Source organism: Ursus americanus, chromosome 18, assembly GCF_024610735.1.
Source record: "Ursus americanus isolate L20-20 chromosome 18, mUrsAme1.1.p, whole genome shotgun sequence".
NCBI classification, from domain to species: Eukaryota; Metazoa; Chordata; class Mammalia; order Carnivora; family Ursidae; genus Ursus; species Ursus americanus.
The window spans coordinates 8,925,423-8,949,363 of NC_142144.1; the positions used below are offsets into that span (position 1 = coordinate 8,925,423).

Below are 23,941 nucleotides of genomic sequence, written 5' to 3' on the forward strand. Positions count from 1 at the left end.
CACCCCTAGATGAATCCTGGCAGATACTGACGGTGACTTCAGACTTTTCCTCTATCCTACTATGTGCCTGAAGACAACAGAGCCACAGAAGTACAAGGGCGAGAGAGCGGCTTTTCAGAAGCTTATTCTTTCAAGTTGTCTTTTATATGTGAAGACACTGACAAAAAAAAAAAAAAAAAAGATCATTCACGTCCCTTTCTCTGAAAGAAATACACTCAAACATGCTCCAGAGGATTTGAAATTAAGACTCAGGAACGGGGAAGGAAGCAGACAAAAGGACCGGCATTTTTGCTTTCCCTCTAGAAATGTCGCCTGAGGAAATAACCGGAGCCGTGGGAAAGGACTTATTTAAGATAAAAACAAGCAAACAACATTAGCCGCCACTTTCACAGGGCTTACCCTTCACACGCATCCCGTAACCCCCACCCGGATCCTGTGCATCCTCCGACCAGGCGCTGAGATCATCTCTATTTGACAGATGGCCTCAGAAAGGCTCAGCAGCTTGCCTGAGGGGATACAGCTTGGGTCTGAACCCTGATGGGGGGAAAAAATCACAAAATGCAGCTCGGAATCATGACGCTCGACTCAAAAACGGGAACATTATAAAACGTTATAAACATGATATGATTTATAGGACATTATAAAGTGTCTGATTCAGAATACCGTACAGACGTAAAACCACGTTTACAGGTTTCTGGGTGGGACCGGGGGAGGGTGTTGACCATGTGGTGCTGGGAGAGGGAGTTCAGCTGCAGGAGCGGCGGGAGCCACGTCCTTTCATGCAGCATTTGTTAGAGCAGCGAACTGGGAAAATGTTCATAGGATTCTAAACTAGGACAGAACAAGAAGGAATGAGCCAGACATTTTTTTTATATCACCACAGCCAAATCTCCAAGACTCAGCTGTTCGGTCAAAACAAAACGAAAGGAAACAAAATCTGAGTACAGATATAACCACACAAACACTGTGTCTGTGGTTTCGCATATACGGACGTGCCGGAGAATAAAAGGGGCCTGGGAGGATATGCCAGCTCCCAGCAGAGATGGCCTGGGGCTGGTGGCAAGACCAGGATCACAGTGGGGACCATGGACATGAGGCGAGAGTGCAGTTTCCCCTCTTTCTCTCCTTTCATATATTTTCATGTATTAATTTTTTCCAATGAGAAATCTTCTTTTCATCAGTAAGAAGAAGATGGCAGAAGACAGGAGAAGTTGCTGAGAGTGTCAGCCTAGCTTTCAAACATATATGAAAGCAAACAGCACAGCACTTGGTGCTAAAGGAACATCATGTTTTCTAGAGAACCTGTCTGCTGGTGGACAAGGACCAGAGGTAACATGCAAAAGAAAGTAACAGAAATTGGGGGGGGGGGTGGCAGCGGCAGAGGAATATAATATGCAAAAGCCACGATAATTGAGTGAAGGTGGTCAGGTGGGGGAAAGAACACAGCAAACGGCTACATGAAATTTCACTTTATTCCTGCAAAACACCATTGGGAAGAAGTCATCTGTGACACACAGCTTCTGTGCCAGGTGTAAGGACGTGCTTAATGAATGCCATTTAATGAAGAAAAAGGCTCTTATAAAACACCTGGCACAAGCAGGGTGAGGGAGTCACAGGGAAGGGGACCCTCGCTGCACCTGCTGGCATTTTAATAAGCACCTTCTAGAGCGTCCTCTCTCCAAGGCTGGTCAACGGTGTCAGAATGAGGTCCCTGACCATTGCCCACACTCGCTGACAGTTTGGGCAAGCTTATTTCTTAAGGACCATATGCTCAGGCATCGGATCGTCCTGGACGGTAATTAAAATGAATCATTTTCAGCTGGAAAGCCTGACCAGCACCAGCATCGTCCTCAAAGACTTCACAGGAGGGATTCCTGCTCTAGGTCCCCTGCGCTTCCAAACTGAGTTCTGAGTTAGGATTCAGATCTGTGAAGACCCGGAGATAATGTGAGATAATGCTGCATATTTTTCTTGTCACTAAAACGGAGAGTCAGTTATTTAATGACTCTAGGCCCTAAAATAATTTTCGGTATGGTTTTTTTTTTCTTTTCTCGTTGATTTTGGAGCCAACCTCAGAAAGAAATCACCATGTGCAAACTTTACTACCATTTTTTCATGGTCCAATGAGACATTTGGTTTGGTTTTGTGATTGACACCAATGAAGTCAAGTGAGGTTTTGTAAAACCTAAAACAGACCCATTTCCTTTACAATGATATCCACTATCTCAAACTTCCTATGCCCAGACTTGAAACTTAATTCCAAATAGACCCAAGAATTGGCGCCATCAGGCATCACGGGGCAGACGGACTGTGGTGTCAGCAGGCACACAAGACTGCTATAATCCTGTGTTGTGACTGGCTCAGTCCACCAGTTTTTAACTGAGCTCCTACTATAGGCCACGTGCAGGATTTGACACTGAGATCGCTTAAAAACCCAAATGATAAATGCATATGACTAAGTGAAAGATGCCAATCTGAAAAGACTCCATACTGTAGGATTCCAATTCTAGGACATTCTGGAAAAGGCAAAACTGTGGAGACAGTAAAAAGACCAGGGGTTGCCGGGGTCTGGGGGAGAGGCGAATGGGCAGGACACAGAGGATTTTTAGGGCAGTGAGAATACTAAGTATGATTTTATAATGATGGACATATGTCATCATACATTTGTCCGAACCCACAGAATGTATAACACCAAGAGGGAACCCTGAGGTAAATTATGGACTTGGGGTGATTACGATGTGTCAGTGTAGTTTCACCCCTGGTTACAAAAAAAAAAAAAAAAAAAGTACCACTCTCTTGAGTCATGTTGATAACAGGGAGGCTATGCATATATGAGGACAGGGGATAGATGGAAGATCTCTGTACTTTCAATTTTATAGTGAACTTAAAACTGCTCTAAGAGAATAAAGGTTTTTTTTTTAAATGAAAAAACAAAAAAAGAGCCAAATGAGACTTCTATCTTTCCTCTTTAGGAATTTATCTACAGGTAAATTTGAAACACATAAATCACCTAGATCATAAAGTAAAAACCTCTAAATATAAGATATGCAAATAAGGTTATATGTTTCCATTTTAAAGCAATGGCAAAGAACAAAACAAAAAAAACCAAAAGAAAACAACAAACATCTGTTGAGTGTCTGCCATTGACCAGGCGCCCCACCAAACCCTAGGAAGTGCCTAGTCCAGGGTCATGGAAGCTGTGGTCCCATATGCCAAGAGAAAAGAATGCAAGGGGGCAGAAAAGCCCCAAGCAGTGAAATAGTGAGAGTCAACAATGAGCTAGGAGAGGTCACAGAGTAAGAGACAGCAATGGAGGCTCCTGGAGTCAGAGAAGTGGGAGATCGTTTCCGAGTCAGATGTCGGAGGAGGGGGGGCAGAAGGGACAACACTGAAGGCTCTGTTCCTGTAATCATCTATTACTATGACAGTTACCACTTACTGAGCACCCGAACTATTCTTCATGATTCATACTCTAAGCGGCCCAACCCAGCAACGTAAGTATTATTCTACTGATCGGGGAAAGGAGGTTCAGAGAGGTTAGGGGACTTGCCCAAGGACACACAGTGAAAGAAACTGGCTGAGCTAGGATTTGAGTTGATGCTTTTTCCACTAGGAACATGTTGCTTTGCCGAGACAATGCACAGCACAAGCTAAATGTAAATGCAGACTTGTTCATTTTCCATTCGAGCAACCCATTTGCCATGATCAATACAACCTCAGCCTACCAACTTGACTATATAATGACTTTTCCTCCTGGGCAACACAGACACCACCCCCTCCCAACCAAATCACTCGGCACTGGACAAGAAAACTGCCACTGGAAGACTAAGGAAATCAAAATTCCAAACTCCCCAAGTTCCTAAACGCGCAGCTTTAAAGTACGTGCAGCTCGACAGCATATGGCAAATCAATTACTAGTTTAAATCTTAAAACAAAAACATGGCAAGTGTGGTGCAGAAATAATCAAGAACAACGGTTCAGTTTAGATTACAGTGGGCCACTAGAGTTTTGAATACAATTAATCATCATTCCAGGCAATGGGAAGCCATATTGACACTTATTCCTAATTTGAATATTTAATTAGGGTGAAGTTCTTCATCAAATTATCGCAGAACTGGGAGAAAGCCTGGAAGACTTACACAATTACTATCTTAACCCCTCACCAGCTGCTCACCTGTGAGCACAGCGATCCCCAGCCCAGCTCTGTGGGGCCCCTGCGCCCACAGTCTGGCTCTGTGAGAACTGGCAGGGGTTGGGGGGGAGGCACGTGATTGAAGCTACAGCTGGGGCAGAAAGGAGCCAAGTGGCAGCAACAGAGAGGTCTTGGGCTGAGACTGGACTCTGAACTGAAGCCTGGACAAAGACAGAAGGCCACGCGTACGAGTGCCCACTGTGTGCCTAGTGTGGCACTTTCATATGTCCCCTATTTCTTAGAACAATCTGCAAGGGAGATGTTCTTATCCCCACTTTACAGAACAGGCAACTGAGGCTCAGAGTAGCGAAAGAACGCACTCAAGAGAACACTGCTTGTGCGTGGTACAAAGAAGGCCAAGTTACATACCTCCCTGTATGCACCAGGGATAAGGACAAAGAACAATCAAAGGTCAAAAAAACATATTCAAAGCTGTTATTTTGTCTTTTTTTTTTTTAAAGATTTTATTTATTTATTTGACAGAGAGAGACAGCCAGCGAGAGAGGGAACACAAGCAGGGGGAGTGGGAGAGGAAGAAGCAGGCTCCCAGCAGAGGAGCCCGATGTGGGGCTCGATCCCAGAACGCCAGGATCACGCCCTGAGCTGAAGGCAGACGCTTAACGACTGCGCCACCCAGGCGCCCCTAAAGCTGTTATTTTGGATATCCTACATTGTGTTTATAAACTGGGGCGTGAGGAGTTGCACCCAAAGCCCAGGTGCCCTCAACAAGCATTCTAAAATTTAACTCTTGGATTCAAAATGTACCACTGAGCTCCTCAAACTGGGGAGTCACAAGGACGCTGTGGCCAGTTGCTCAGAAGAATGGGGCTTGGTGAGGGGCAGCAAAGCTCAAGGAAACAGCCTTGTACAGTGGACTTGAGACCCAGTATAGCCGTCCAGACCCTGTACAGGGAAGCCTCGCAGGGGTGGGCACTGCAGAGCCCGACTGGAGAGGGAAGCCAGTAACAGCATAAGAAAATGTGGATTTTTCTTCTTTCAAAATGGCAACAGCTCAACAATAGCATTTTTTTTTAAAGATTTTATTTATTTTAGAGAGAGAGCACCCGAGTGCATGCGAGATGGGGGGGATGGGGAGAGGGAGGGCGAGGAGGGGGAAAGAATCTCAAGCAGACTCCATGCCCAGAGTGGAGCCCGACTGGGGGCTCCATCTCATGACCCCGAGATCACGACCTCAGCCAAAACTAGGAGTTGGGCACTTAATGGACTGAGCCACCCAGGCGCCCCTCAACAATGGCATTTGTAACCACCTATCAGTTTAGACAAGAGATAACGTTTCCTGAAAGTACTCTCTTTCACTCTATGACAAGACTTTGGACATTTCACAGAGGCCATGTGATTCTGCAGGACCCAAAGTAAGTTTTTGCATGAAATCTCCCCCGAGGCCCCTAGGACAGGACCAGAGGCTGGCTTCACACATTGCACGTGGCCATGGTAGGTCTCGAGCACTTTCTGCTTCCAGACTCCACAGGTGCTGAGGATGAGGGACATTCCCATAGTTTCAGATTAGCAGTTTTCTGTTAAAGGCTTGAGATGGGTTCATTTACCCTCTTGTGGAAATCATCAAAACTCCGTTTGCAATGGCCACTTTAGCAGGAGGCTGATTACTGGAGGGAGGGATGAGCCCCTCCCTGCAGCACCAGCAGGCCCCCTCCGGCTACAGCCCCTGGCTCCATCTCCTGCCTCGGCCAGGCCAGGCCGTGGCAGCAGGAGACCCCGGATCCATCAGCCCTGCTCCGAGCCTGCTCGTTGCGGGAGCCAACGGCGTCGGGAACTTTGAAACTTTCCTTTGTATATTACATTAATCCATATAAGAAAATCTCTTTTAATGAGGAGTGATGTAGTTACAAACTCTCCAGAGCCATAATTAGAGCAAACTAATTGAAGTTGTGTTTTGACACACTTTCCAAATTCACGGGTGCCGGATGACATATTCACAACACTGCTGCCGCACAACCATGGCGACGGCAAAATCATTAGGCTAATAACACTTATTTGCATTCTTATCACGCCGGCAGCTCTCCCTTAAATACTGTTTCTACTATTGCTCCTTTACTGTAAGTTTCCACTGAAAGATATTAACAGTAATTATTACTACTTTAGTGGAATTTTAATGTTAAAGAATAACAATGTGCATTAACATACATTGAATGCCAATTCTTTTTAACCACCTTCAGTAGGTTTGGGGGTTCTTCCCGGGCCCCCACCCCACAGCCTGAGGGTGGTTGAGACGCTATTTCAGTTTTTTAGGACAACCCCTCAGGCCACACCCAATAAGATCTGAAGTCAGGGTTTCTGAACTATTTTGTTTCAAATGTTTGATGAGAAAAATCTTTCTTTCTTTTTGTTTTTAAGCACATTAAATGAAATAGTTAAGGAGAAATTTTTTCCAAGCAGTTAAAAAAAAAAAAATCAACAATTTACAACACAGTCTTTGGTAATAATACTAATGAATTCCAGGAGGACGTGCTTTAACCCCTCGGCCGCCACCCTCTCGGTGATTAAAGACAGACTTGAAATAACTAGAATGTGAGAAAGGCCGGTGGGGGTGGGGCAGCCTGGGATCTGTCAATACGGAGGCCCTGTTTGCCACCAACAAGGCCAATTTTTTGGGTGCTTAACTCAGACACTCACACACAGAGAGGAAGGCTCGACAGTTCTAAATAATGGTTATTAATGACTCCCTCCTCTAAAGTGACAAATTACTCCTGAAATTTAGAACCGAAGAGGTATGAAGAGTGAATGAACATGACAGGAAATGCCCGCGAGCACAGAGTTCCCTAGTACTCTAGGTGGAGAAGCACCGGGCCCTGGGAAACAATGAAGGTCCAGGTCCCACCTGTCTGGGTATTCTGGTGACCGCAGCCCTCCCTCACCCAGGTGACCTCATGTGGGGCAACCAAGGGCAGTAAAACGCTGTCTGTCCCACCTCATGGCAGGAAGCGTAAACTGCTAGGTGTGCCGTAACTGGAGGCGAGACCTGGTCCCAGACCCGCCTCTCTCCATGTGCGTGGCATCCAGTCACCTCCAAAGGCCCCTCGTTGGAAACTTGGGGTTGGGCTAGGCAGTTGCTCACATTCCTGGCTTCTGCAAATACCTTGGGATTGAGACACGCCAGCACCACGTCGCATTTACCAATCCTAATCCAAGAGAAAATGAGGGCGAAGGCCGGAGTGGTTTTAACAAAAGGCACAGTTGTGTGCAGTTTCCAAGCACTCAAACAGACATTTCAGGAAGGATGCTTAATCTCAACCCGTGAAGATTTAACTGGGTGAAGAAAACGCTTCCGTAGAAAAATGCCAAAGACTATACTCCTGTAAAGCTTCGGAGCTTTCAGTTAAGTTACACCAACCTTGTACCAATCGGCTATTTTTCAAGTCACTGATTGCTTTAAAAAAAAAAAAAAAAAGAAAGAAAGAAAGAAAGGAAACTAACTTCATAGCTGCAGCAACACTCCAAATCATGGTATTTATTCACTACATTTAAGTTTTATTACACTTGAACCCTGCAATGCCAAAACACCTACCTCCCATATAAAAGAAATGAAGAAAAAAGCGAAGTCTGGGACCCAGGGCACCGCACTTCCATTCCAGATGATCTAGTCTAATCTTATAAACTGAAATATTTAAAGAGTCTCTAAACCTCACTGACCCTACTTTTAAAAACAAGGAACATATGGGCACTTCTAGCTTTTCATCTTCTTCCAGCCTACTAAAATATCCGCTTTTCCAAAATTCAAGAGCAGGGAGACTGCCAAACTCAGATTCATAAACGGCTACGTGCGTGAGCGTGCAGGGTGGGCAGGGAACGGTCCGAGGCGAAAACAACAAATGCTCACAAAGAATCAAAGGCGCGTTCTTCTCCTTCTTGCTCAATCAATCTCGGAAGCTGTGGAAAACAATTTGTTTAGCAAAATAAAGCGATGACTAATAAGGAGGTGAGTGTGGACCACGGTCTGGAAAGGCTTCTGGGCCAGTGTTTGGCCCCCGGTGAGGCCGTAGGAGACACCGTGGTGAAGTCCTAAAACTCAGGCAGGGATGGAGGGACCAGGCTCTGGTCCTGGCTCCTCTGAGTCCCGATGCTCTGCCCTCGGGTCAGCCGCCACCTCTCCCCGCTGCAGCTTGCTCATGTCTTAAAGGCTTTGCTCATTCCCATTACGCACCTCACTGCATGGTTATAAAGATTAAAACGGTATCTCTGAAGTGTTTGCACAATGCCTGGCACAAGATGCTCAAAAAATTGTAGCTGAAATAATGATGATGATCATTTTATTTATTCTAATAATTATTAACATTATTATTCAACTGGAAACAAAATATCTGCTCAAGAAAAGATATTCAAGTTGACTGCTACCCTACCCATGGGCAAAAACCCGACCCAAATAAAATTCAAGAGGCCTTTTAAAAGTTACTGCAAGCACAGGATTTTATTAAATATCCAAATTAATAATTGAAACCCTGCCTTGAAATAGAACAGCATCGGGGCAGGGGTGGGGGGTGGGTAAAATAGTGGGAAATTTCGCTTAACGCCCATTTTTACTTTGTTTGGCGGCTAGATTTACGCTGAGAGATCCCGGTGAAATATTCTATAGAGCTACCTGCAAATAGACTGTCAGCTTCCACTCTGATAAAAGGTAAAATATCCCCCTCTAAATGGTCTGGTTCACAAAACCGACCCTAAAGTGAACTGATAAATCTGTTCTGACACACGGAAAACTATTTTCATAATCCTGAAAAAGGCCTTTCTCCAAACCCTGGAGCTTAAACCAAGTGCACAAAGAGCTCGCGCGCGCCCGGGAAGCCGGCGCGGGAGGAAATCATTTCACATTTACAGCCCCGCTTCCGGGACGGCGCCGAGCAGCACGCATAACCGTCACAACCACCAAGAAAAATTAGACACTCACGGAGTCACAAAAATTACAAAGACACCACATTTACAAGCAGCAACTACCTTGTCAAAATCTGATGTGTAAGAGTGAAAGCCAAGGAGGCTGGCTCAGAGATGGAAGCTGTATTGACTCGTAGTCAATTCTTCATTAAATAGAAGCTCTGACTTCCCAAGAAGCCATATTAAAAATTAATATCAGAAAGTGGATTGCTCGGCCTAAACCCATCCTTCATACCCAACAATACCAAACTGCATTCTAATGGCGTCGCCCCTTCGACATCACTCCGGCACCACACGGCAGTGGATCCTGCGGCGCGACACAAGCCTGTTCAAGATCTTCAGACAACCCTCCCCTGTAGGCCTCCTTCACGCCGCCCTCCTGCTCGCCGGAATAACTCCCACTGCTTGTAACCCCGCTTCATCGCGGGCTCGGAGGCCGTCCGAGGGACCTGCGCCACCAGGACCCTCTCTGTCTGGCCGCCACATGTTCTCAGCCGCCATCCGTGGCTCCGGTGGACTGGACCCCGGCCAACATTCACGGGTCTCCTACAAGGGTGTGAATGCAGACCTCGTGGGCAGCTTCTGACCGGAGGGGCCTGGGGAAGACAGTGGGCTCCCGGCTGCTGGGCAGGAGCCTGGAGAGGCTACACGGGAAGACGTAGGAGGATTAAGGGAGCTCTTCTTTGTAAAGCACTTGGAAAGTGCCAGACACAGAGCAGATACACCGTCAGTCTCTGCTGGCTGGCTGGCAGAGTAGACGGAAGGCGGGATGGATAAATAAATACCTGGTCCTATATATCTAAACCAGCTCACTTTATTCATTCAACAGATATGCCGGGAACCTGGTGTTCAAAGGTCCCTGCCATTTTGGGACCATGCGCTTTACACTGAAGACTTACTGAATTGAGAGAACGCAGTTCAAAGTACTTGCTGAGTTTCCATACACGGGAGTACAGTGTTATCATCTGTATTTCTGTGTGACTAGCTTTTTCTGAAGCATTAAAGGACAGAAAAGAAACAGGAGGATCCCTGTCATCCATAAGCCAGCAAATCTAGTCACAAGACCAAACATAAATACGCGTAGCAATGACAGGAAAATGTGAAATGCCGAATTGTCTGGTGCGAGCAACTGGAGGAGGGGAAGGGGGAAAACAGCTAGGGCCGGGCTTTCTAGAAGGGGTGAGGGCCACCCCAGGCTGGAAGGTGGACAGGACCAAGCCTCTGCCTTCTGGAGTCTGGTCTGCCCCTTCCCGGAAGGCAGGGGCAGGACAGGCTGAGATACACAGCAATGGCCAGAGCAGAGACGGTTCTGGAAGGAAGCTGATGTGCTCAGGAGTCAAGAGGAGACTCATCGGATTAATGCAAGGTGATGTGGGAGGTATGTCAGATAACAGGAAGCCAGTGAAGGTTCCAGAAAGTAAAAAGAACACGTGGAAACCTGGAAACCCCAACAGGATGGCAGGGAAACCTAGGGCTTTAAAGTTCCAGGCAAAGAATGTCAAGGTGAGCTATTGGAATAATACCTCAGCCCCAGGAAGCTCAACCTCGAATCTAACGCTGATTTAAATCAGTGTTCAGGTCCCACCCCGTGGATGGCCCTTCTCGGAGGCACCCCTGGCTGTCGGTACTTTCGAAAGCAGTGGGTGGAAGGTACCGGGGCAGTGTGAGGGGACTCGAGTGTAGAGTGCTGGGGCTGGCGCTCTGTGTGAAAACATCTGCAGTGAGTCCTCATCTTCAAAGGGGTGACACAGCCAGGAAGGATATGAAAATGTGTAGCCCATCTTCAAAGTTAAATAAACAAAAAATGTGTGTGGTTTTCGTGTGAAGGAAAAGGAAGTCTAATTATCCCAAGTGAAGCCAGATCCACAGTCCTGCCTGGGCACGCCCTGCGGACGTGCAAGGCTCTCAAGGCCCCTGTCGGAATGGCCAGCCCTGAGCCCTCCTCGGTGGGACTAAGGCGAAGTGCTCGCCCGGGGCTCACGTACCCCCAACTTGTCTCCTGTTGCTATGGATGTGAGCTCGGAATCTGGGACATACAGTGTTTACTGTTATGGGGGAAGAAAAGAACCCCTGGAATTGGCTTCTAATCTCACCTCGATGGGGACACAGACAACCCTTCTCATAAATGAGGGACCTTAAGAGCTTTCCACTCTGGAATTCCCTCCACACCCCTACGCTGGGCCTTCTCCATTAAGCCTACACAACAGGGAATCCTGCTGGGCCTCCTGATGGGCAACATCTCCAGCGCCAAGCCTTCCGCCCCTCAGGACGGGCGGCGGACACCTCGATGGGGTGCCAACCCGGGCCTCCAGTTCAAGTCCTGCCACAACAGGGCAGGTGACACACGTCCTCTGCAGCATAAAGACCATCTTATAACTGAACACTGACAGAGCCATTAACGCCAGGACGCCAGCCAGCGTGCTGAGGCTCCCTCCACTTGCTGCCTTACTCCGCGGGCTGATCAAGTAGCAGAGTTGATCCCACGTCCCCAGGAAGGTGGGGTCCGGGAGGCCAGGGTGGGGGACAGAGCGCAGAGGCTCCCAGGCTTGACAATGGCTGTGATGGGGGGGGGGGGAACGCCTGGGCATGCACGGCCTGAATTCCAGATCCTCGTAGTGTGATTGTCTCTCTCCTTTAGGAAGAGCCATTAACCTTTCAGATGACAGCCCTGGGATCGGAGTGACGGAACGATTTTTGAGGTCAGCAAGGATCTATGTTCTCAAAACCTGACATCGACATGCAAAAGTTGTGACTGAATCCTGGTGTCCCTGAGAGAAAGACTAAATGCATGTGACAGATCTTCTGCAATCAAAATGCCCCATTTCCCAGAGTATCTGTCACAGATTGATAACATCCACGCAAAAAGTTAAGTACAATTATGTCTGTCACTAAGAAACATACTTTGGAACCTGTGACTGACAACTCGCTGGGAGCTGACAAATCACCGGAAGATTACTGGAACAGCTCAGGGCAGCGCCATGTGCCTTATAAGGGAAGCTGAGCCCCGCCTGGCACCTGGGAGACGCTCCCCCAGGGCTGCACTTTGAGGCTGGGGCTCAGGGCAGGACTCAATAGCTGGCAAAGGAGCGTGTGCTCTGGGGCTCCGGTTGGGGGGCGGGGGTAGGAGAAGACACCTTCTCCCAGGGGAGGGACAATGTCAGTGGCAGGAGCACACAGGCCCGCGGCCTGGGGTGGCAGCTTCTCCTTTAGAAGCACAGTGTGAAGACTCAGGCCAAGGGGAAGGGCACAGTGGAGCTACTAGAACCACACGTTCCATCTTTTCCCAGACAGCCCGAGCCCGGGGTCCACATAAGGTAAGAAATGCCAGCACTCCGGGGTCCAGACTACCTATTTCGGATGGACTCTGAAAAGGGCAAAAGACACACCCATGGCAGGACGCCAATGCAGGGTCAGCACCGCCGGGGGCCCTCTGTGCCCTCCATCCAGGGAGGGGGCCCCACAGCCCTCCGCAGCTCAGAGAGACACCCAGACACCAGCACTGGTGAGCGGAAGGGGACAATGGCCACAAGTCAGAGGATGAGGAAGCACTGAAAGCCACACGTGCAGACCCTGGTGACAAGCACCCCCTGCTCCGGTGCCCTCCCCACCCGCTGGAGCTGCCCAGAGTCACCCTTGGTGAGGTGTCTACAGGACCTACCCTGCAGGTCTGTGGAGTCTGATTTTTTTTTTTTTTAAGTAGGCTCCACACCCAGTGAGAAGCCCACTGCGGGACTCGAACCCACGACCCTGAGATCAAGACCTGAGTTGAATCCAAGCGTTGGATGCTTAACTGAGCCACCCAGGTACCATGGGAGTCTGAATTTTTGAGGATGGGGACAAGATACACTTCTTAAATAAGGCTTGTGAAGAACCCCTGCAGGTCCGAAAAACCCAAATGCTGTCTGCTGCCCGCCACTGGGAGCGCACAACCTCTTGAGTGGGCTTCCTCGACACCACGGGATTTTTGCCTTTGGGGAGTCCTTTCTTAAGTTCTTGAACATGTTAAGCCTAAATCTACCACCTTAAAACTTCAGTCCACTTGATTTTTTTGTCTTCTGGGGCCACCAACAACTCATCCCCACCTGGAACCACTTCTCTCTCTGCTATAGACTGACCATTTAAACACCTGAGGCCAGCTGCCCTATCTCTACTCAGGTCAAAACAACAATTCCTCGTGCCCAAATTCAGTGCTCAGTTTGGGTAACTTTTACAAGGTGGTATGTGGCAGTGGACGGGACCCTCCTGATGACCCTGACAGGTGTAGGACACTACCTCCCTGGACACACACTGCTGGGCACACCAGGTCACATTCCCCACACTTCCAGTTTGTGCCAGGCCTGGTCATTGCACACCAATCACTGCTAAGCCAGGTGTCTTCAGTTTGCTTCTTGCACAATTGATTTTTTTTTAACCTGGGGGTGGGGGGGGTATGCTGTCTGTCTCTACCCATCACCTTTCATCTCCTGGTTCCAGTAGGGTGTTCTGGCTGTAGACGAGATGCAGAGTATTGATTCTGTCATTCAGCACATCAGCTCTCCCTAATGACTCTGTGTCATCTGCAAATTTGATAAGCGTGCCTCTGATGTCTTTATCAAGCCACTGGTTCTACTGTTCAGCAAGCCAGGGGGCAGCAGTCCACCAGGGGTCCCCTCCCGGGACGATATGGAACCATTCATTTATCCACACTCGGTGGCAACCGGTGCTCCATCAATTGTGAATCCGCCTGCCTCCCAGAGCTCTTCCGAACCTTGGACCTGGCAGCAGCAGAACCCTACGTGAAACCCGGTGTGAGAGGGAGGAGCGCGAAGGAGCTTCCTCTACCCACCCTCTGCCCTAAGGCAGAGGTACAGAAGAGCATCAGAAGCGCCTGGATCCATCCACACACCGAGTGTCTTCTCGTATGTACCAGGCTGACTTGCAAAGCTGGGGCGAGCCTGTCAGACAGGTGGGGAGAGGGGACAGTGCTTCAGCCCCAAGGCCAGCCCATGCTGAGCAGGGTGTACGGAGTAGACAGGCAGGGGGTGCAGTAGCATGGATGCCCAGAAAATGGGGGCTCCACACTCCTGGAAGAGGTGGCATGCCCTTCTCACTTGGAAATGGTTAGGGAACATATGCCGAGATGTACGTGTGTGAGATGAAGAGACACGGAACGAGGAGGAAGAGCTCTGCCGAGACACATCATCCTGCCTTTTGCTGTGAACTTTACCAAACACTGCATCCGATTCACTGGATCCAGCCAGGGGCTCCCTCGTCTCTCCAGGGGCCCGACACTTCTGAAAGGACAACCCCAGATCTGGCCTCCCGACTAGCATTCTCTGCAACAACAGGAAGGAAACAGGCAGGAAGTGCTTGGTCCTAGGGCTGGCACCTGCCTCTGGAGAGGACAGTTCTGCTAGGACCACGAGGTCCTCAGGTGAGGAGCTGTCAACTCTGGAAAAGTTCACCAACCACTCCTTTTGCCTGAAATAAGCTGGGGATAACAGCTCTCCAAAAATGGCACGGAATTCTTTGAAATGTGAGTAACAACATAAGAAATGGAGGCAGAGCACACGTTTTTAGCTTTTGAGACAAAAGCTCGAGCTCAAGCGGGCAACAAGGTCTGCTACTGGCCCCTCCCTCGGTCCCCTGTAGTCCCCCAGGGGACTGGCTGGGAAAGGGCCTGCGGTCCCTTGCTTGGAACGGCATGCTAGTCCTCCCGGCCACCTCCGAATCTGGTCAGTAGAGGGCGCTGCATCACCGCACACTCTAGCCCTGCTGTGCCACCTGATCCCTGCGTCCACACAAAAGACCACACTCGGAAGTATTTTTTATGCTTGTGCTCCAGTCAGAAAAGGAGCCAAGGAGTGCTCAGGGACTCAGGAGTCATCAGGGGCAGGGGGGAGCTGCAGCACAGGGTCCCAGGCTGTAGGGGAAGCATTTGCTGCAAAACTGAATACGTGCCTGGATCTGGGCAGAGCGCGAGGAGGTAACAGGCACTGGACACGGTTCCTGCCCTCAAGGAGTTCACAACGCGACCACAATCCAAGGTGAAGGCGTGATGGCTGAGAAGAAGCATTCAGAGAGGAAAGCCCAGGCCCAGCCCAAGGGTATTCAGGGAAGGCTTCCTGGGAGAGGAGGCATTTGAGGCGACATCTAAGGCAGGGGATTTGAGGCACACTGCTGTATAGGTGTCCACATGAGCAAAGGCACAGAAACACGAAAAAGGAAGGGAAGAAAAGACTACCAGTTTAAAGTCTGAAGCTTAGAGATGGGGGAGAGAAGAGGTTACGGGAGCTAGATTTGGAAGCCTTCACCCTACGGGCCCACTACAGACCCGCCCCCCCGGAAAACAAGCGTCAGCTGCAGCTCAGCACCAGACAGAAAGCCATCCGACTCCTCTGCTGGGGAGGGGACAGACCTGAAGGCTCAAGGGCATAAGATGCTCATCATTTCATAAATCTTCAGCGGAAATTGAGTGAAACATCAGCATTTCATTTTTTTAAAGTCAAAGGTACTGGGTAGGAAAACAATACAAAAAGCAACCTCCCCTCCCCGATGCATTAGGATGTGCATGTCACCTGGAAAGGACTGCCCAGCGAGAGGGAGAGCTGGGGACGGACAAGTGGCGTTTACCTGGAAGCACTAATGTAACATTCAGTTATCCTTCCGCGTACCGGTGGGCTTAACCCAGCCACGCTGGAATACATTCTATTTTTATTTACTTATTTTTAAAGACGTTATTTGTTTATTAGAGAGAGAGAGACAAATAGTGACAGAGAGCAGGAGCGGGGAGAAGGAGAAGCAGGCTCCTAGCTGAGCAGGGAGCCCGACACGGGGCTCGAACCCAGGACTCCAGGATCATGACCCTAGCTGAAGGCAGATGGTTAACTGACTGAGCCGCCCAGGCGCCCCAGGAATACGCTTTATATGGACTAGTCCGACATCTGTTCCATTTGGCAAATAAAACAAAACGGAGCCAATTTCCTTGTAGCCCTTGTAAACCACAAACTGTGAAAGAGTTTTGCATAAAATAAATAAACCTTATAAACGTTTTGTTCTGACACACTACCTTCCATTCTTCTCGGCTTCCTGTGGCCTGCGTCCTCGGGCCCCTCTCGCGTCAGCTGCTAGTGACCGTGCTCTCTCGCTGCGTGGCGAGCTTCTGGGGAGGCTGCTCTTCCTGCTTTAACTGGGAGAAGCAGTGCTCTTGAGCCAACAGAAAGTTACCGCCTACCCGGAGGTGGGGCCCAAGTCGAGCCCTTCCAGACCACGTGACGTCAACAAGCAGCGGCTATAACCACTCCGGGGCTCTGGGTTTGAGCTGACCGAGCACAGGCGATGGGCCTCAGCTGGCCCGCCGCACAGGTGAGGGGTCTGAGCAGACCCGGGCACACTGTGACTGCGTCACAGTGACCGCAGCTGTGCCCGTGCTCTGGGCGTTGAGAACGGACCGTGAAAATGCGGCCCTGAGCATTTAGCCCGGTGTCAGCCCGGTACTCCTGAACCGGAGACGCTCCGTGGCTCACCCCGCGACTCTGGGAAGCTCACTGGCTCTTCATACCAAAGCGAGACCACAAACCACGTGTCAAGTTTCAGGCGATTCCGAGCAGTCAAGCTGAAGTATCACTCTGGGTTTGTGAAACTGTCACGAGAAAGACCAGACTGTCTTTATGGCGGATGTCCCGAAGGACGGAGTCCTCTGAGCTGCTGGCTCACGACAGCGGCGCTCTTCTGCGGGGGGCGGGCGCTCAGCTCGAGGAACAGCGCAGAGAACCAGCGGCTACCCCACCCTCTCGTCTGCACCTCCTGGAGGGCAGGGGGTGGTTTGTGGGGCCCAAGAGGAGCCCCACAATCTGGTCCTGACAGACGTTGCTCATCTCTCTTCAGCCATGTGGAAGCTTTTAGACGCATTCTCATTTCGGCTCCATCAATCCCCAAACAGCTCTGCCTTGCCAATTGTTGTTTTATTTACTTCTGTAATCCCTTTCTCAAATTTAATCTCATTGCTGTTTGTTCCTTGCCCTCAAATAATTCACTACCAGTAAGGCAGAGGGTTTTTACAAAATTATTATTGAACTATAGCTGACATACAACGTTATATCAGTTTCAGGTGTACAACACAGGAAATCGACAATTCTCGATATTATGCAGTGCTCACCACGGTAAGCCAGGGCTGAGAGGTAAGGGTTTTTTTATTTGACAGGATTGTCTTTACCACCTGCTTTTTGTAGAGACCGCGACTACCTCTCCTGCAACTGAAATCGGGTGCAGAGTGACCAGTTTGAGCCCCTAAGTTTCTTTGTGGAGTTACTGAACCCAACATCCCCTGAAAACCTTCTCGCTGTTCTCTCATACCCAAACTACCCATTTCTTAGTTTGTAGCTCGCTGGGAAAAGGAACGACATGAAAATGAGCACAATGACTTACCAACCCTCAAATGAGTTGTTGACCAAGGCAGAGAAGGAATTCTGCCTTCTGATGGCCCGTGTGCCCAACCACAGGTCTGTGTGCAGCTACGAGCTCCTTCGACTAGCAAGCCAATTTAAAGTTGCATACTCTGCTATCTTAGGAGCCTGCAGAACACGTCCAAGATAGAATACAGAATGGCCTTTACATCCGCGTAATGCAAACATTTCTAATTAGATTTCTTAAAATCTCCTCTAGTAGTATGTTGCTTCGGCAGTTTTCAGGAGATACTAGGCAGAGGTGTCTAAAATGTTAGGCGGTGAGACCCAAGACCACATCACTGTAACGTGAGTAACAGCACAAGACGCCACTCACGTGGCCTCACCTGGGGAGGCTGGGGGCTGGGGTGGAAGCAGCTGATGACTGGGAAGGCGTTGTGGGTTGAGATGAGTCATGATTCCTCGGTACTTTGCCCATTCGATACCAGATCCCCATGCTGTTCAGTTCCCTTTAGGAGAAAAGAGAAATCTTCAGGTGCAGTTCAGCACAAAACATTTACCTGAGCAACAAAGCAAACCGACTCCTTTAAAAGACTCACAGCCTCAAACACCAGGGAGTCCACTCTTGCCCACAAAGATCAGTTCCATCACCGCCCTCTGTGCTCTGGGTGCCAGAGTTCAGAGCCTAATGTGAAGTCAACTGTCCCAACAAAGGCAGGCTCTCTGACTTGCTGTCTTCCCTTGGTTCTCAGTCTTCAAAATTCTTTTCATTTTGCCACTTCATTATAGGTAATTATGTAATAATCCACTTCAAGTCCTTTGTATGGTTAGGGTGAGACAGATGGGGCAACAATGGGCGAATGGATGCATATGCCTGTTTTTTGTTTAAGATTTTATTTATTTGAGAGAGAGAGAGTGTACGAGCAGGAGAAAGGGGCAGGCAGACTCCTCTGATCAGGGAGCCCAATGCGGGACCCAATCCCAGGACCCCGGGATCATGACCTGAGCCGACGGCAGATGCTTAACCCAGTGGGCCACCCAGGCGGCCTTATGTGCCTGTTTTTTTCCCTACGAGGGCAATTAGCCCCACCCTGCTCAAGGACATGTCCCAACTTCTGGATAAAGCTCCTTCCGCCTGGATGTCACCTGCAGTTGGCCTCATTCTCAGGGGCAGCTGGGAAGACCTCTTCAAACCACAAGGCCTGAGGCATGTGCCCCACGGACTATTACAACCAAGAGTGGTCACAAAAGGCCTCAACAGATGCCACATTGGGTCTTCTGTTCCCTGGTGCGCGCCCCTACCCCACCCCGTAGGAGTGTTAATGAGACAGGTTTGGTCTTAGGAATTGGAAGGGGATTATTTTAGCCACATCCAACTTAAAACTTCTCAAATGTCCCATAGAACTGCATCTCATCAAACGATGAGGACAGATCTATTCAGTGGAGACTTCTGGTAGCTTCTCAGTACGCTACAGGAACTACGCCTAAACCATGATCACGTCTCATCAGATGGCTGATTCCTGATGGCCGCTCTGATGCCGTCACATCTCAGCGATGGCCCCACAGTCCCGGCCTTGGACGGGCTGTTTTCAGCCTGAGGTCTGTCTGCCCCAGCCAACAACACTGAACCCTTGCAGAGTAACCTATGTGCTCATTTTTAAGGAAAAGGTGACTCCAAGTCCTGGACACTGTTCTTTTTCCTTCTTTAAAAATAATACTGGAATTGTCTTCTTCTGAAAAGGAGTTTTTGCCCCAAGATGATACAAAATATGCTGTATTTAGCAATCTTTTCAAGATGATATAAAAGAAAGAAGATTCTAGTTTTGATTATCAAGACATATATGGTAACAATCTTCTTTAGAATTGTTTAAATTGGTTAAAAATTGAGTCTTTTAAAGTACCATGGCTTGTAATTAAAAATACACATAGTAACTGAAATTAGACTTTAAAAATTCATTATTAAATTGTTGGTTTCTACTATTTATATGTAAATGGCTGCTTCTAGGTACCTGAAGTATAGTCATTCTCTTAACTATTTCCTCCTCCCATAATCCTGTTTATATAATTAGTTTAAACCATGTTGCAAAACAGGACTTTGGAGTGTGTAGGAAGGGGTGATCACAGAATCCTGAGACAGGGTATTTTAGATTCCACAGCCAAAGAGTCTAGACGAACCATCATGCACCAGGATGAAAACCATCGGTTCCGTGACCCCTGCTCCCCAGGTGCTCTGGCCCGTCGCCCAGGGGGAAAGGCCCGCTTGTAGAGTGAAGACCTGGGCTCAACTGAACAGAAAGCAAAACAGAGCACGACCCAGATCCAGAGCCCGCTGCAAAGGCCAAGTAGGGGAGCACACCCATGGGGACCGGTGGGGACGAGCGGGATGCCTGCAGAGCTGGCCAGGGAGAGAAGGATGCTCAAAACCATCGAGGGGACTCATCAGTTCGAGAGACCTGAATTTCAGTTGACTGAATATAACGAATATCTCTTATCTTCTGTGCATCCAGCATCCATTCACCCCTCTTTCTGACTCTTTGCCTTCCCTCCATATTTGGGGGGGCAGCCACCCCCTCAGTCTTAGCCCCTGGGTTCCAATGGAGCCAATCCTATTTCCAGCTCAGTCCTGGTTTCTCAGACAATGACACCTGGGTCATGGGTTCAGGGTGCACAGGACGCCAGTGAGATCAATCAAGACCAGTGAGACTGAATTCTAGAACCCGTTTGAATTTTCAAGAACATAGACTTGCTCTTTGCCTCAGAAACGGAACCTGAAGGAAAAGTAGGTGGAGCTACCACACCACCATTAGTCCATTAACTAGGGGAGAACATGTGGAAGAATGGGATCCACCCTATGGAATCAGAGCAAGGAGGTAAACAGGGGGAAACTAGATCCTAGCGATGCCCTCTGAGCACCTACTTCAAGCCACACCTGAAGCCATCCTGCCTGCCTGAACTCTGCTGTTATGCTAGCCAACAAATTCTTCCTTTTGCTTGAGCCAGCCTGGGTTGGGTTTCCTGTCACTTACAAACAAGAGTCCAGAGTGAAATCCTGAGATTCCCTGTACTTCGTATTTACGAAACAGCTACAGAGCTGGGCCTGTGCCTAGTACTGAGGCTACCCGGTAAACAAGACACAGTGGGCCTAGCCCTCAGCTGTCTTCCGCTTATCAGGGAAGAGGGACATCAGACCAAAGAACTGCACAAGGAATTTCCATGTAGTCATGTGATACTCGTGTTTCTTCCGACTCAGACCCTCCGGTGGCTCTCCAGCGTGCTTGGGATAAAATCCAAATTGCCGCCATGTTGTACGAGGTCCTGCTAACCGCTCACCCCAAAGTCCGACTCATTCTCGCTCACCCACGTCAGCTACACTGGGCTGCTCTCTGCTCCTGAACATGCCCCATCCATTCCCACCTTTACACTTGCTCTTCTCCTGAGCCTAGAAGGCTCTGCCTTCAAGTCTCTGCGTGGCTGGCTTCTTCCTGACATTTACGGCCCTGCCACATGTCACCACCCCCTGCCCCCACGACACCCTCGCTGAAGGAGCTTCCATTCATTGCTGTGTTTCATTTTCGCCACTAACTGAAATGGTCTCACTCATTTATTTCTTGTTTGTTGCTCGTCTCCCCTTTCAGAACACCAACTCCACAAGAGCCGGTCTTTGCTTGCTCATTCACCACCACATTCGAGGTCTTCGGCCCAGAGGTACAAATGGGTGCTCCTCAAACTCTAGTGGGGTGAATAAACAATGCAGGGAGTTGGGGCGGAGGGCTCAAAAAGGAGAGAACATCTGGGCTTTCAGGTATGTGGAAAGGCCGCCGAGGAGCCTGAAGGGCAAACACACAGAGAAGGACAAGGGAAGGAAAGGCCCTTAGATGGAGCAAGCGGCATGAACAAAGGCACCGAGAGGTCAAGAGCTTGGCCTCTGGACTGGCAGCAGCATTAGCAGGAAGGGCAGCGATGAGAGCTCAGGCCGGAGAGGCAGGTGGCCGAGAGCCCTGTGGGTCACACAACGTCTCAGGACTTCACCCCCGGGAGTGACCTGAGCTCTCTCGGCAGAGAGAAGAGATGACATCCGTGTGACTAAGACTTACCCAATAAACGTGTACTGAGGAGGGGCCTGCTTGGCCCGGCCCATGATCCGAATGTCACAAATTGCAGCTTCAGTTGAATCCCGTGGGATAAATTTAATGCACAGCCTCTTTTTTCTAAAAGCCAACTCCTCTGAAGAAAAGGACAACAAGAAAAGGTATGAGTCTTCCAGAGATGCCAACATCTCTATTCTGAATGCCGTGTCTCCTGTCACGTTCCCTTCCTGGCGGCAGGAGCGACTAGCCATCCAAGTCGCTGGGCTGCGCCCCTCCTGCCCTCCACAGGGTGCATAGGCTGGGACTCTGGAGTGGGCACCAGTCGCCCTGCCCCACATTAGGGACCTGACCCCAGGCACCCCTGCCGGGAAGGGCTCCCAGGGGCACGCACAGCTCTGCAAGGAGAAGCAGCTTGGAATAAACCCATGGGGCTGGCTTCTAAAGGCCACAACCACCATCTGCTCACTGCTCAAGCCATCAGGGACATACACATGGACACCCTGAGTATTAACACTTTTTGCCACGTGGACTTTTCCTCTTTTTTATTTTTTATCATGCAAATTTTCAAACATTCCCTGAAGTGGGGAGAACAACAGTGAATCCACCTGGTCCCCTCATCCAGATTGAACATAGTCAGCAATGAACAAGATGCTTTCGCCTCTTTCCCCCACTCCCCGGCAGTTTTGCTCCAGGATTTAAAATGAATCCCCACACCGTGTCACGTCACCCATCAACATCTCAGTCGGCATCTCTGGCAAACGATCTGTTTTAATATGACCAGCAGGCTATTATCGCACTTAACAAACGAACAATGATTCCTTAGTATCACCCAGTAGATAACCTATATTCAAGTTTCCTCCATTGTCTCAAAAATACCATTTAACTATTACTTTGCCTGGATCAAGGTCCAAATGATGTCTGGATGTCGGTGCTCTGAATCTGGTTGTTAGGTCTCTTAAGTTCCTTTGACTTTGTAACAAACCTCTTCCTCCCCCCTCCCCTTGCCTTCAGGCCGCTGATAAGTTGGTGAAATTGGGTCACTCTCCGGTATTTCCTGTGAACTGGCAGTTAGAGCAAAAGGCTTGATTAGATGCAGGTTAGATTACTTTTTTTTTAGGTAGGAACGCTTCACGGATTGGTGCATATATGTCTGATGGCATCCTGTCGCGAGGCATGGAGTCCAGCTCTATGACCCTGCATGGGTTCCGGGGGGGGGTCGGCCTGGTACGTGGGTTATAAAGTCCCCAACAACCGTTCTTTGAGCAGTGTTTTCATCCCCTGATGACTGTTGCCTAGATCCATAATCTCATTAAAGTTTTCAAAATGGTGATTTTCTAATTCTGTGATTCCTTCTGTATTTATTCACTGGAATTCTTCTACATAAAAAGTAACTTTTCTTTTTCAACTACTTGGTCTCCCTGAAAAAGCTTTGGTACAAAAAAGGAAAGATAAATACGTGGTTCTTTGCTCTTATTTATTAAGTCTTAAAGCAATGAGCTGGTGATCCAGCAACCGCCAATGGTGACCAACCAGGTGTCTGTTTGTTCATTTACAGTTTTTAAATATGAATTCCAATCAATTGCAGCCACTGGATACATGAGTCAGGTGTACCTGGGTTGAAATCCCAACTCCGCCATCAGCTCTATGATCTTAGGCAAGTGACTTAATTTCTCTGAGCTTGGGTTTCATTATCTGTAAAAGGGAGTTAATGAAACCCCACCCCAAAGGGACGTTGGGTGGATGAAATGTGATAACACATCATATGCTTCACATAGCCCAGCGCCTGGCACACAGTAAATGCTCAATAAAACATAGGCACAAATGTTCTTGTCACCATTATTACCGGTAAGCCTCCAGTGCACAATTTCTGTCAGTGTTTGGCATTGACTTTCAAGAACTTTCACTTCTGTGGCAGTAAGTAAGCACACTCAAATCAGACACCAAGTGGGGAGGGAAGGACAGTCATGCCACTGGTCTTGGCTTGACCAAGGGGAGATTACTGTCAGTACTGTTGTCTTATTGTTGACTGGGGAGAGGATGTTTTTAAAGAGCCAGATAGAAAAACTCAGACCCTTGGTGGGTTCTTTTCCCAGGCAAGGAAACTGAGGGCTAGATTAGATCTATGAGCTATGAGTAATAATGTCCTGAACCCAGATCCCAGACATTGTACACTATAAGACAGGACGGTATCCTGGGGGAAAACACCCATACCTACACCGCACCTTCAAGAACTATTAGCTTTACTAAGTAACCAGTCTTATTAGCTGGTAAGATCAGAGCTGGGAAAGTGTGAGGAAGGTGAGACCTTCCCTCATATAAATAAAAATGCAGGTCTATTACTTGCTTTTGCCATGCTGCTCTTTGCTCTATTC

General features: G+C 48.9%; 1 protein-coding gene across 3 annotated transcripts in view; it reads right to left on the reverse strand.

The window, feature by feature from the left end:
• MVB12B (multivesicular body subunit 12B) overlaps nucleotides 1-23,941 on the reverse strand; it is a 182,552-nt gene that overhangs the window by 90,919 nt on the left and 67,692 nt on the right. For all 3 annotated transcript variants that reach the window (XM_045790926.2, XM_087869368.1, XM_045790927.2), the window contains exons 5-6: nucleotides 21,576-21,705; nucleotides 17,868-17,990 (exon numbers count right to left, since the gene is read on the reverse strand). In XM_045790926.2, the coding sequence (XP_045646882.2) occupies nucleotides 17,868-17,990; nucleotides 21,576-21,705 (253 nt within the window). The remainder of the gene's footprint in view (nucleotides 1-17,867; nucleotides 17,991-21,575; nucleotides 21,706-23,941) is intronic.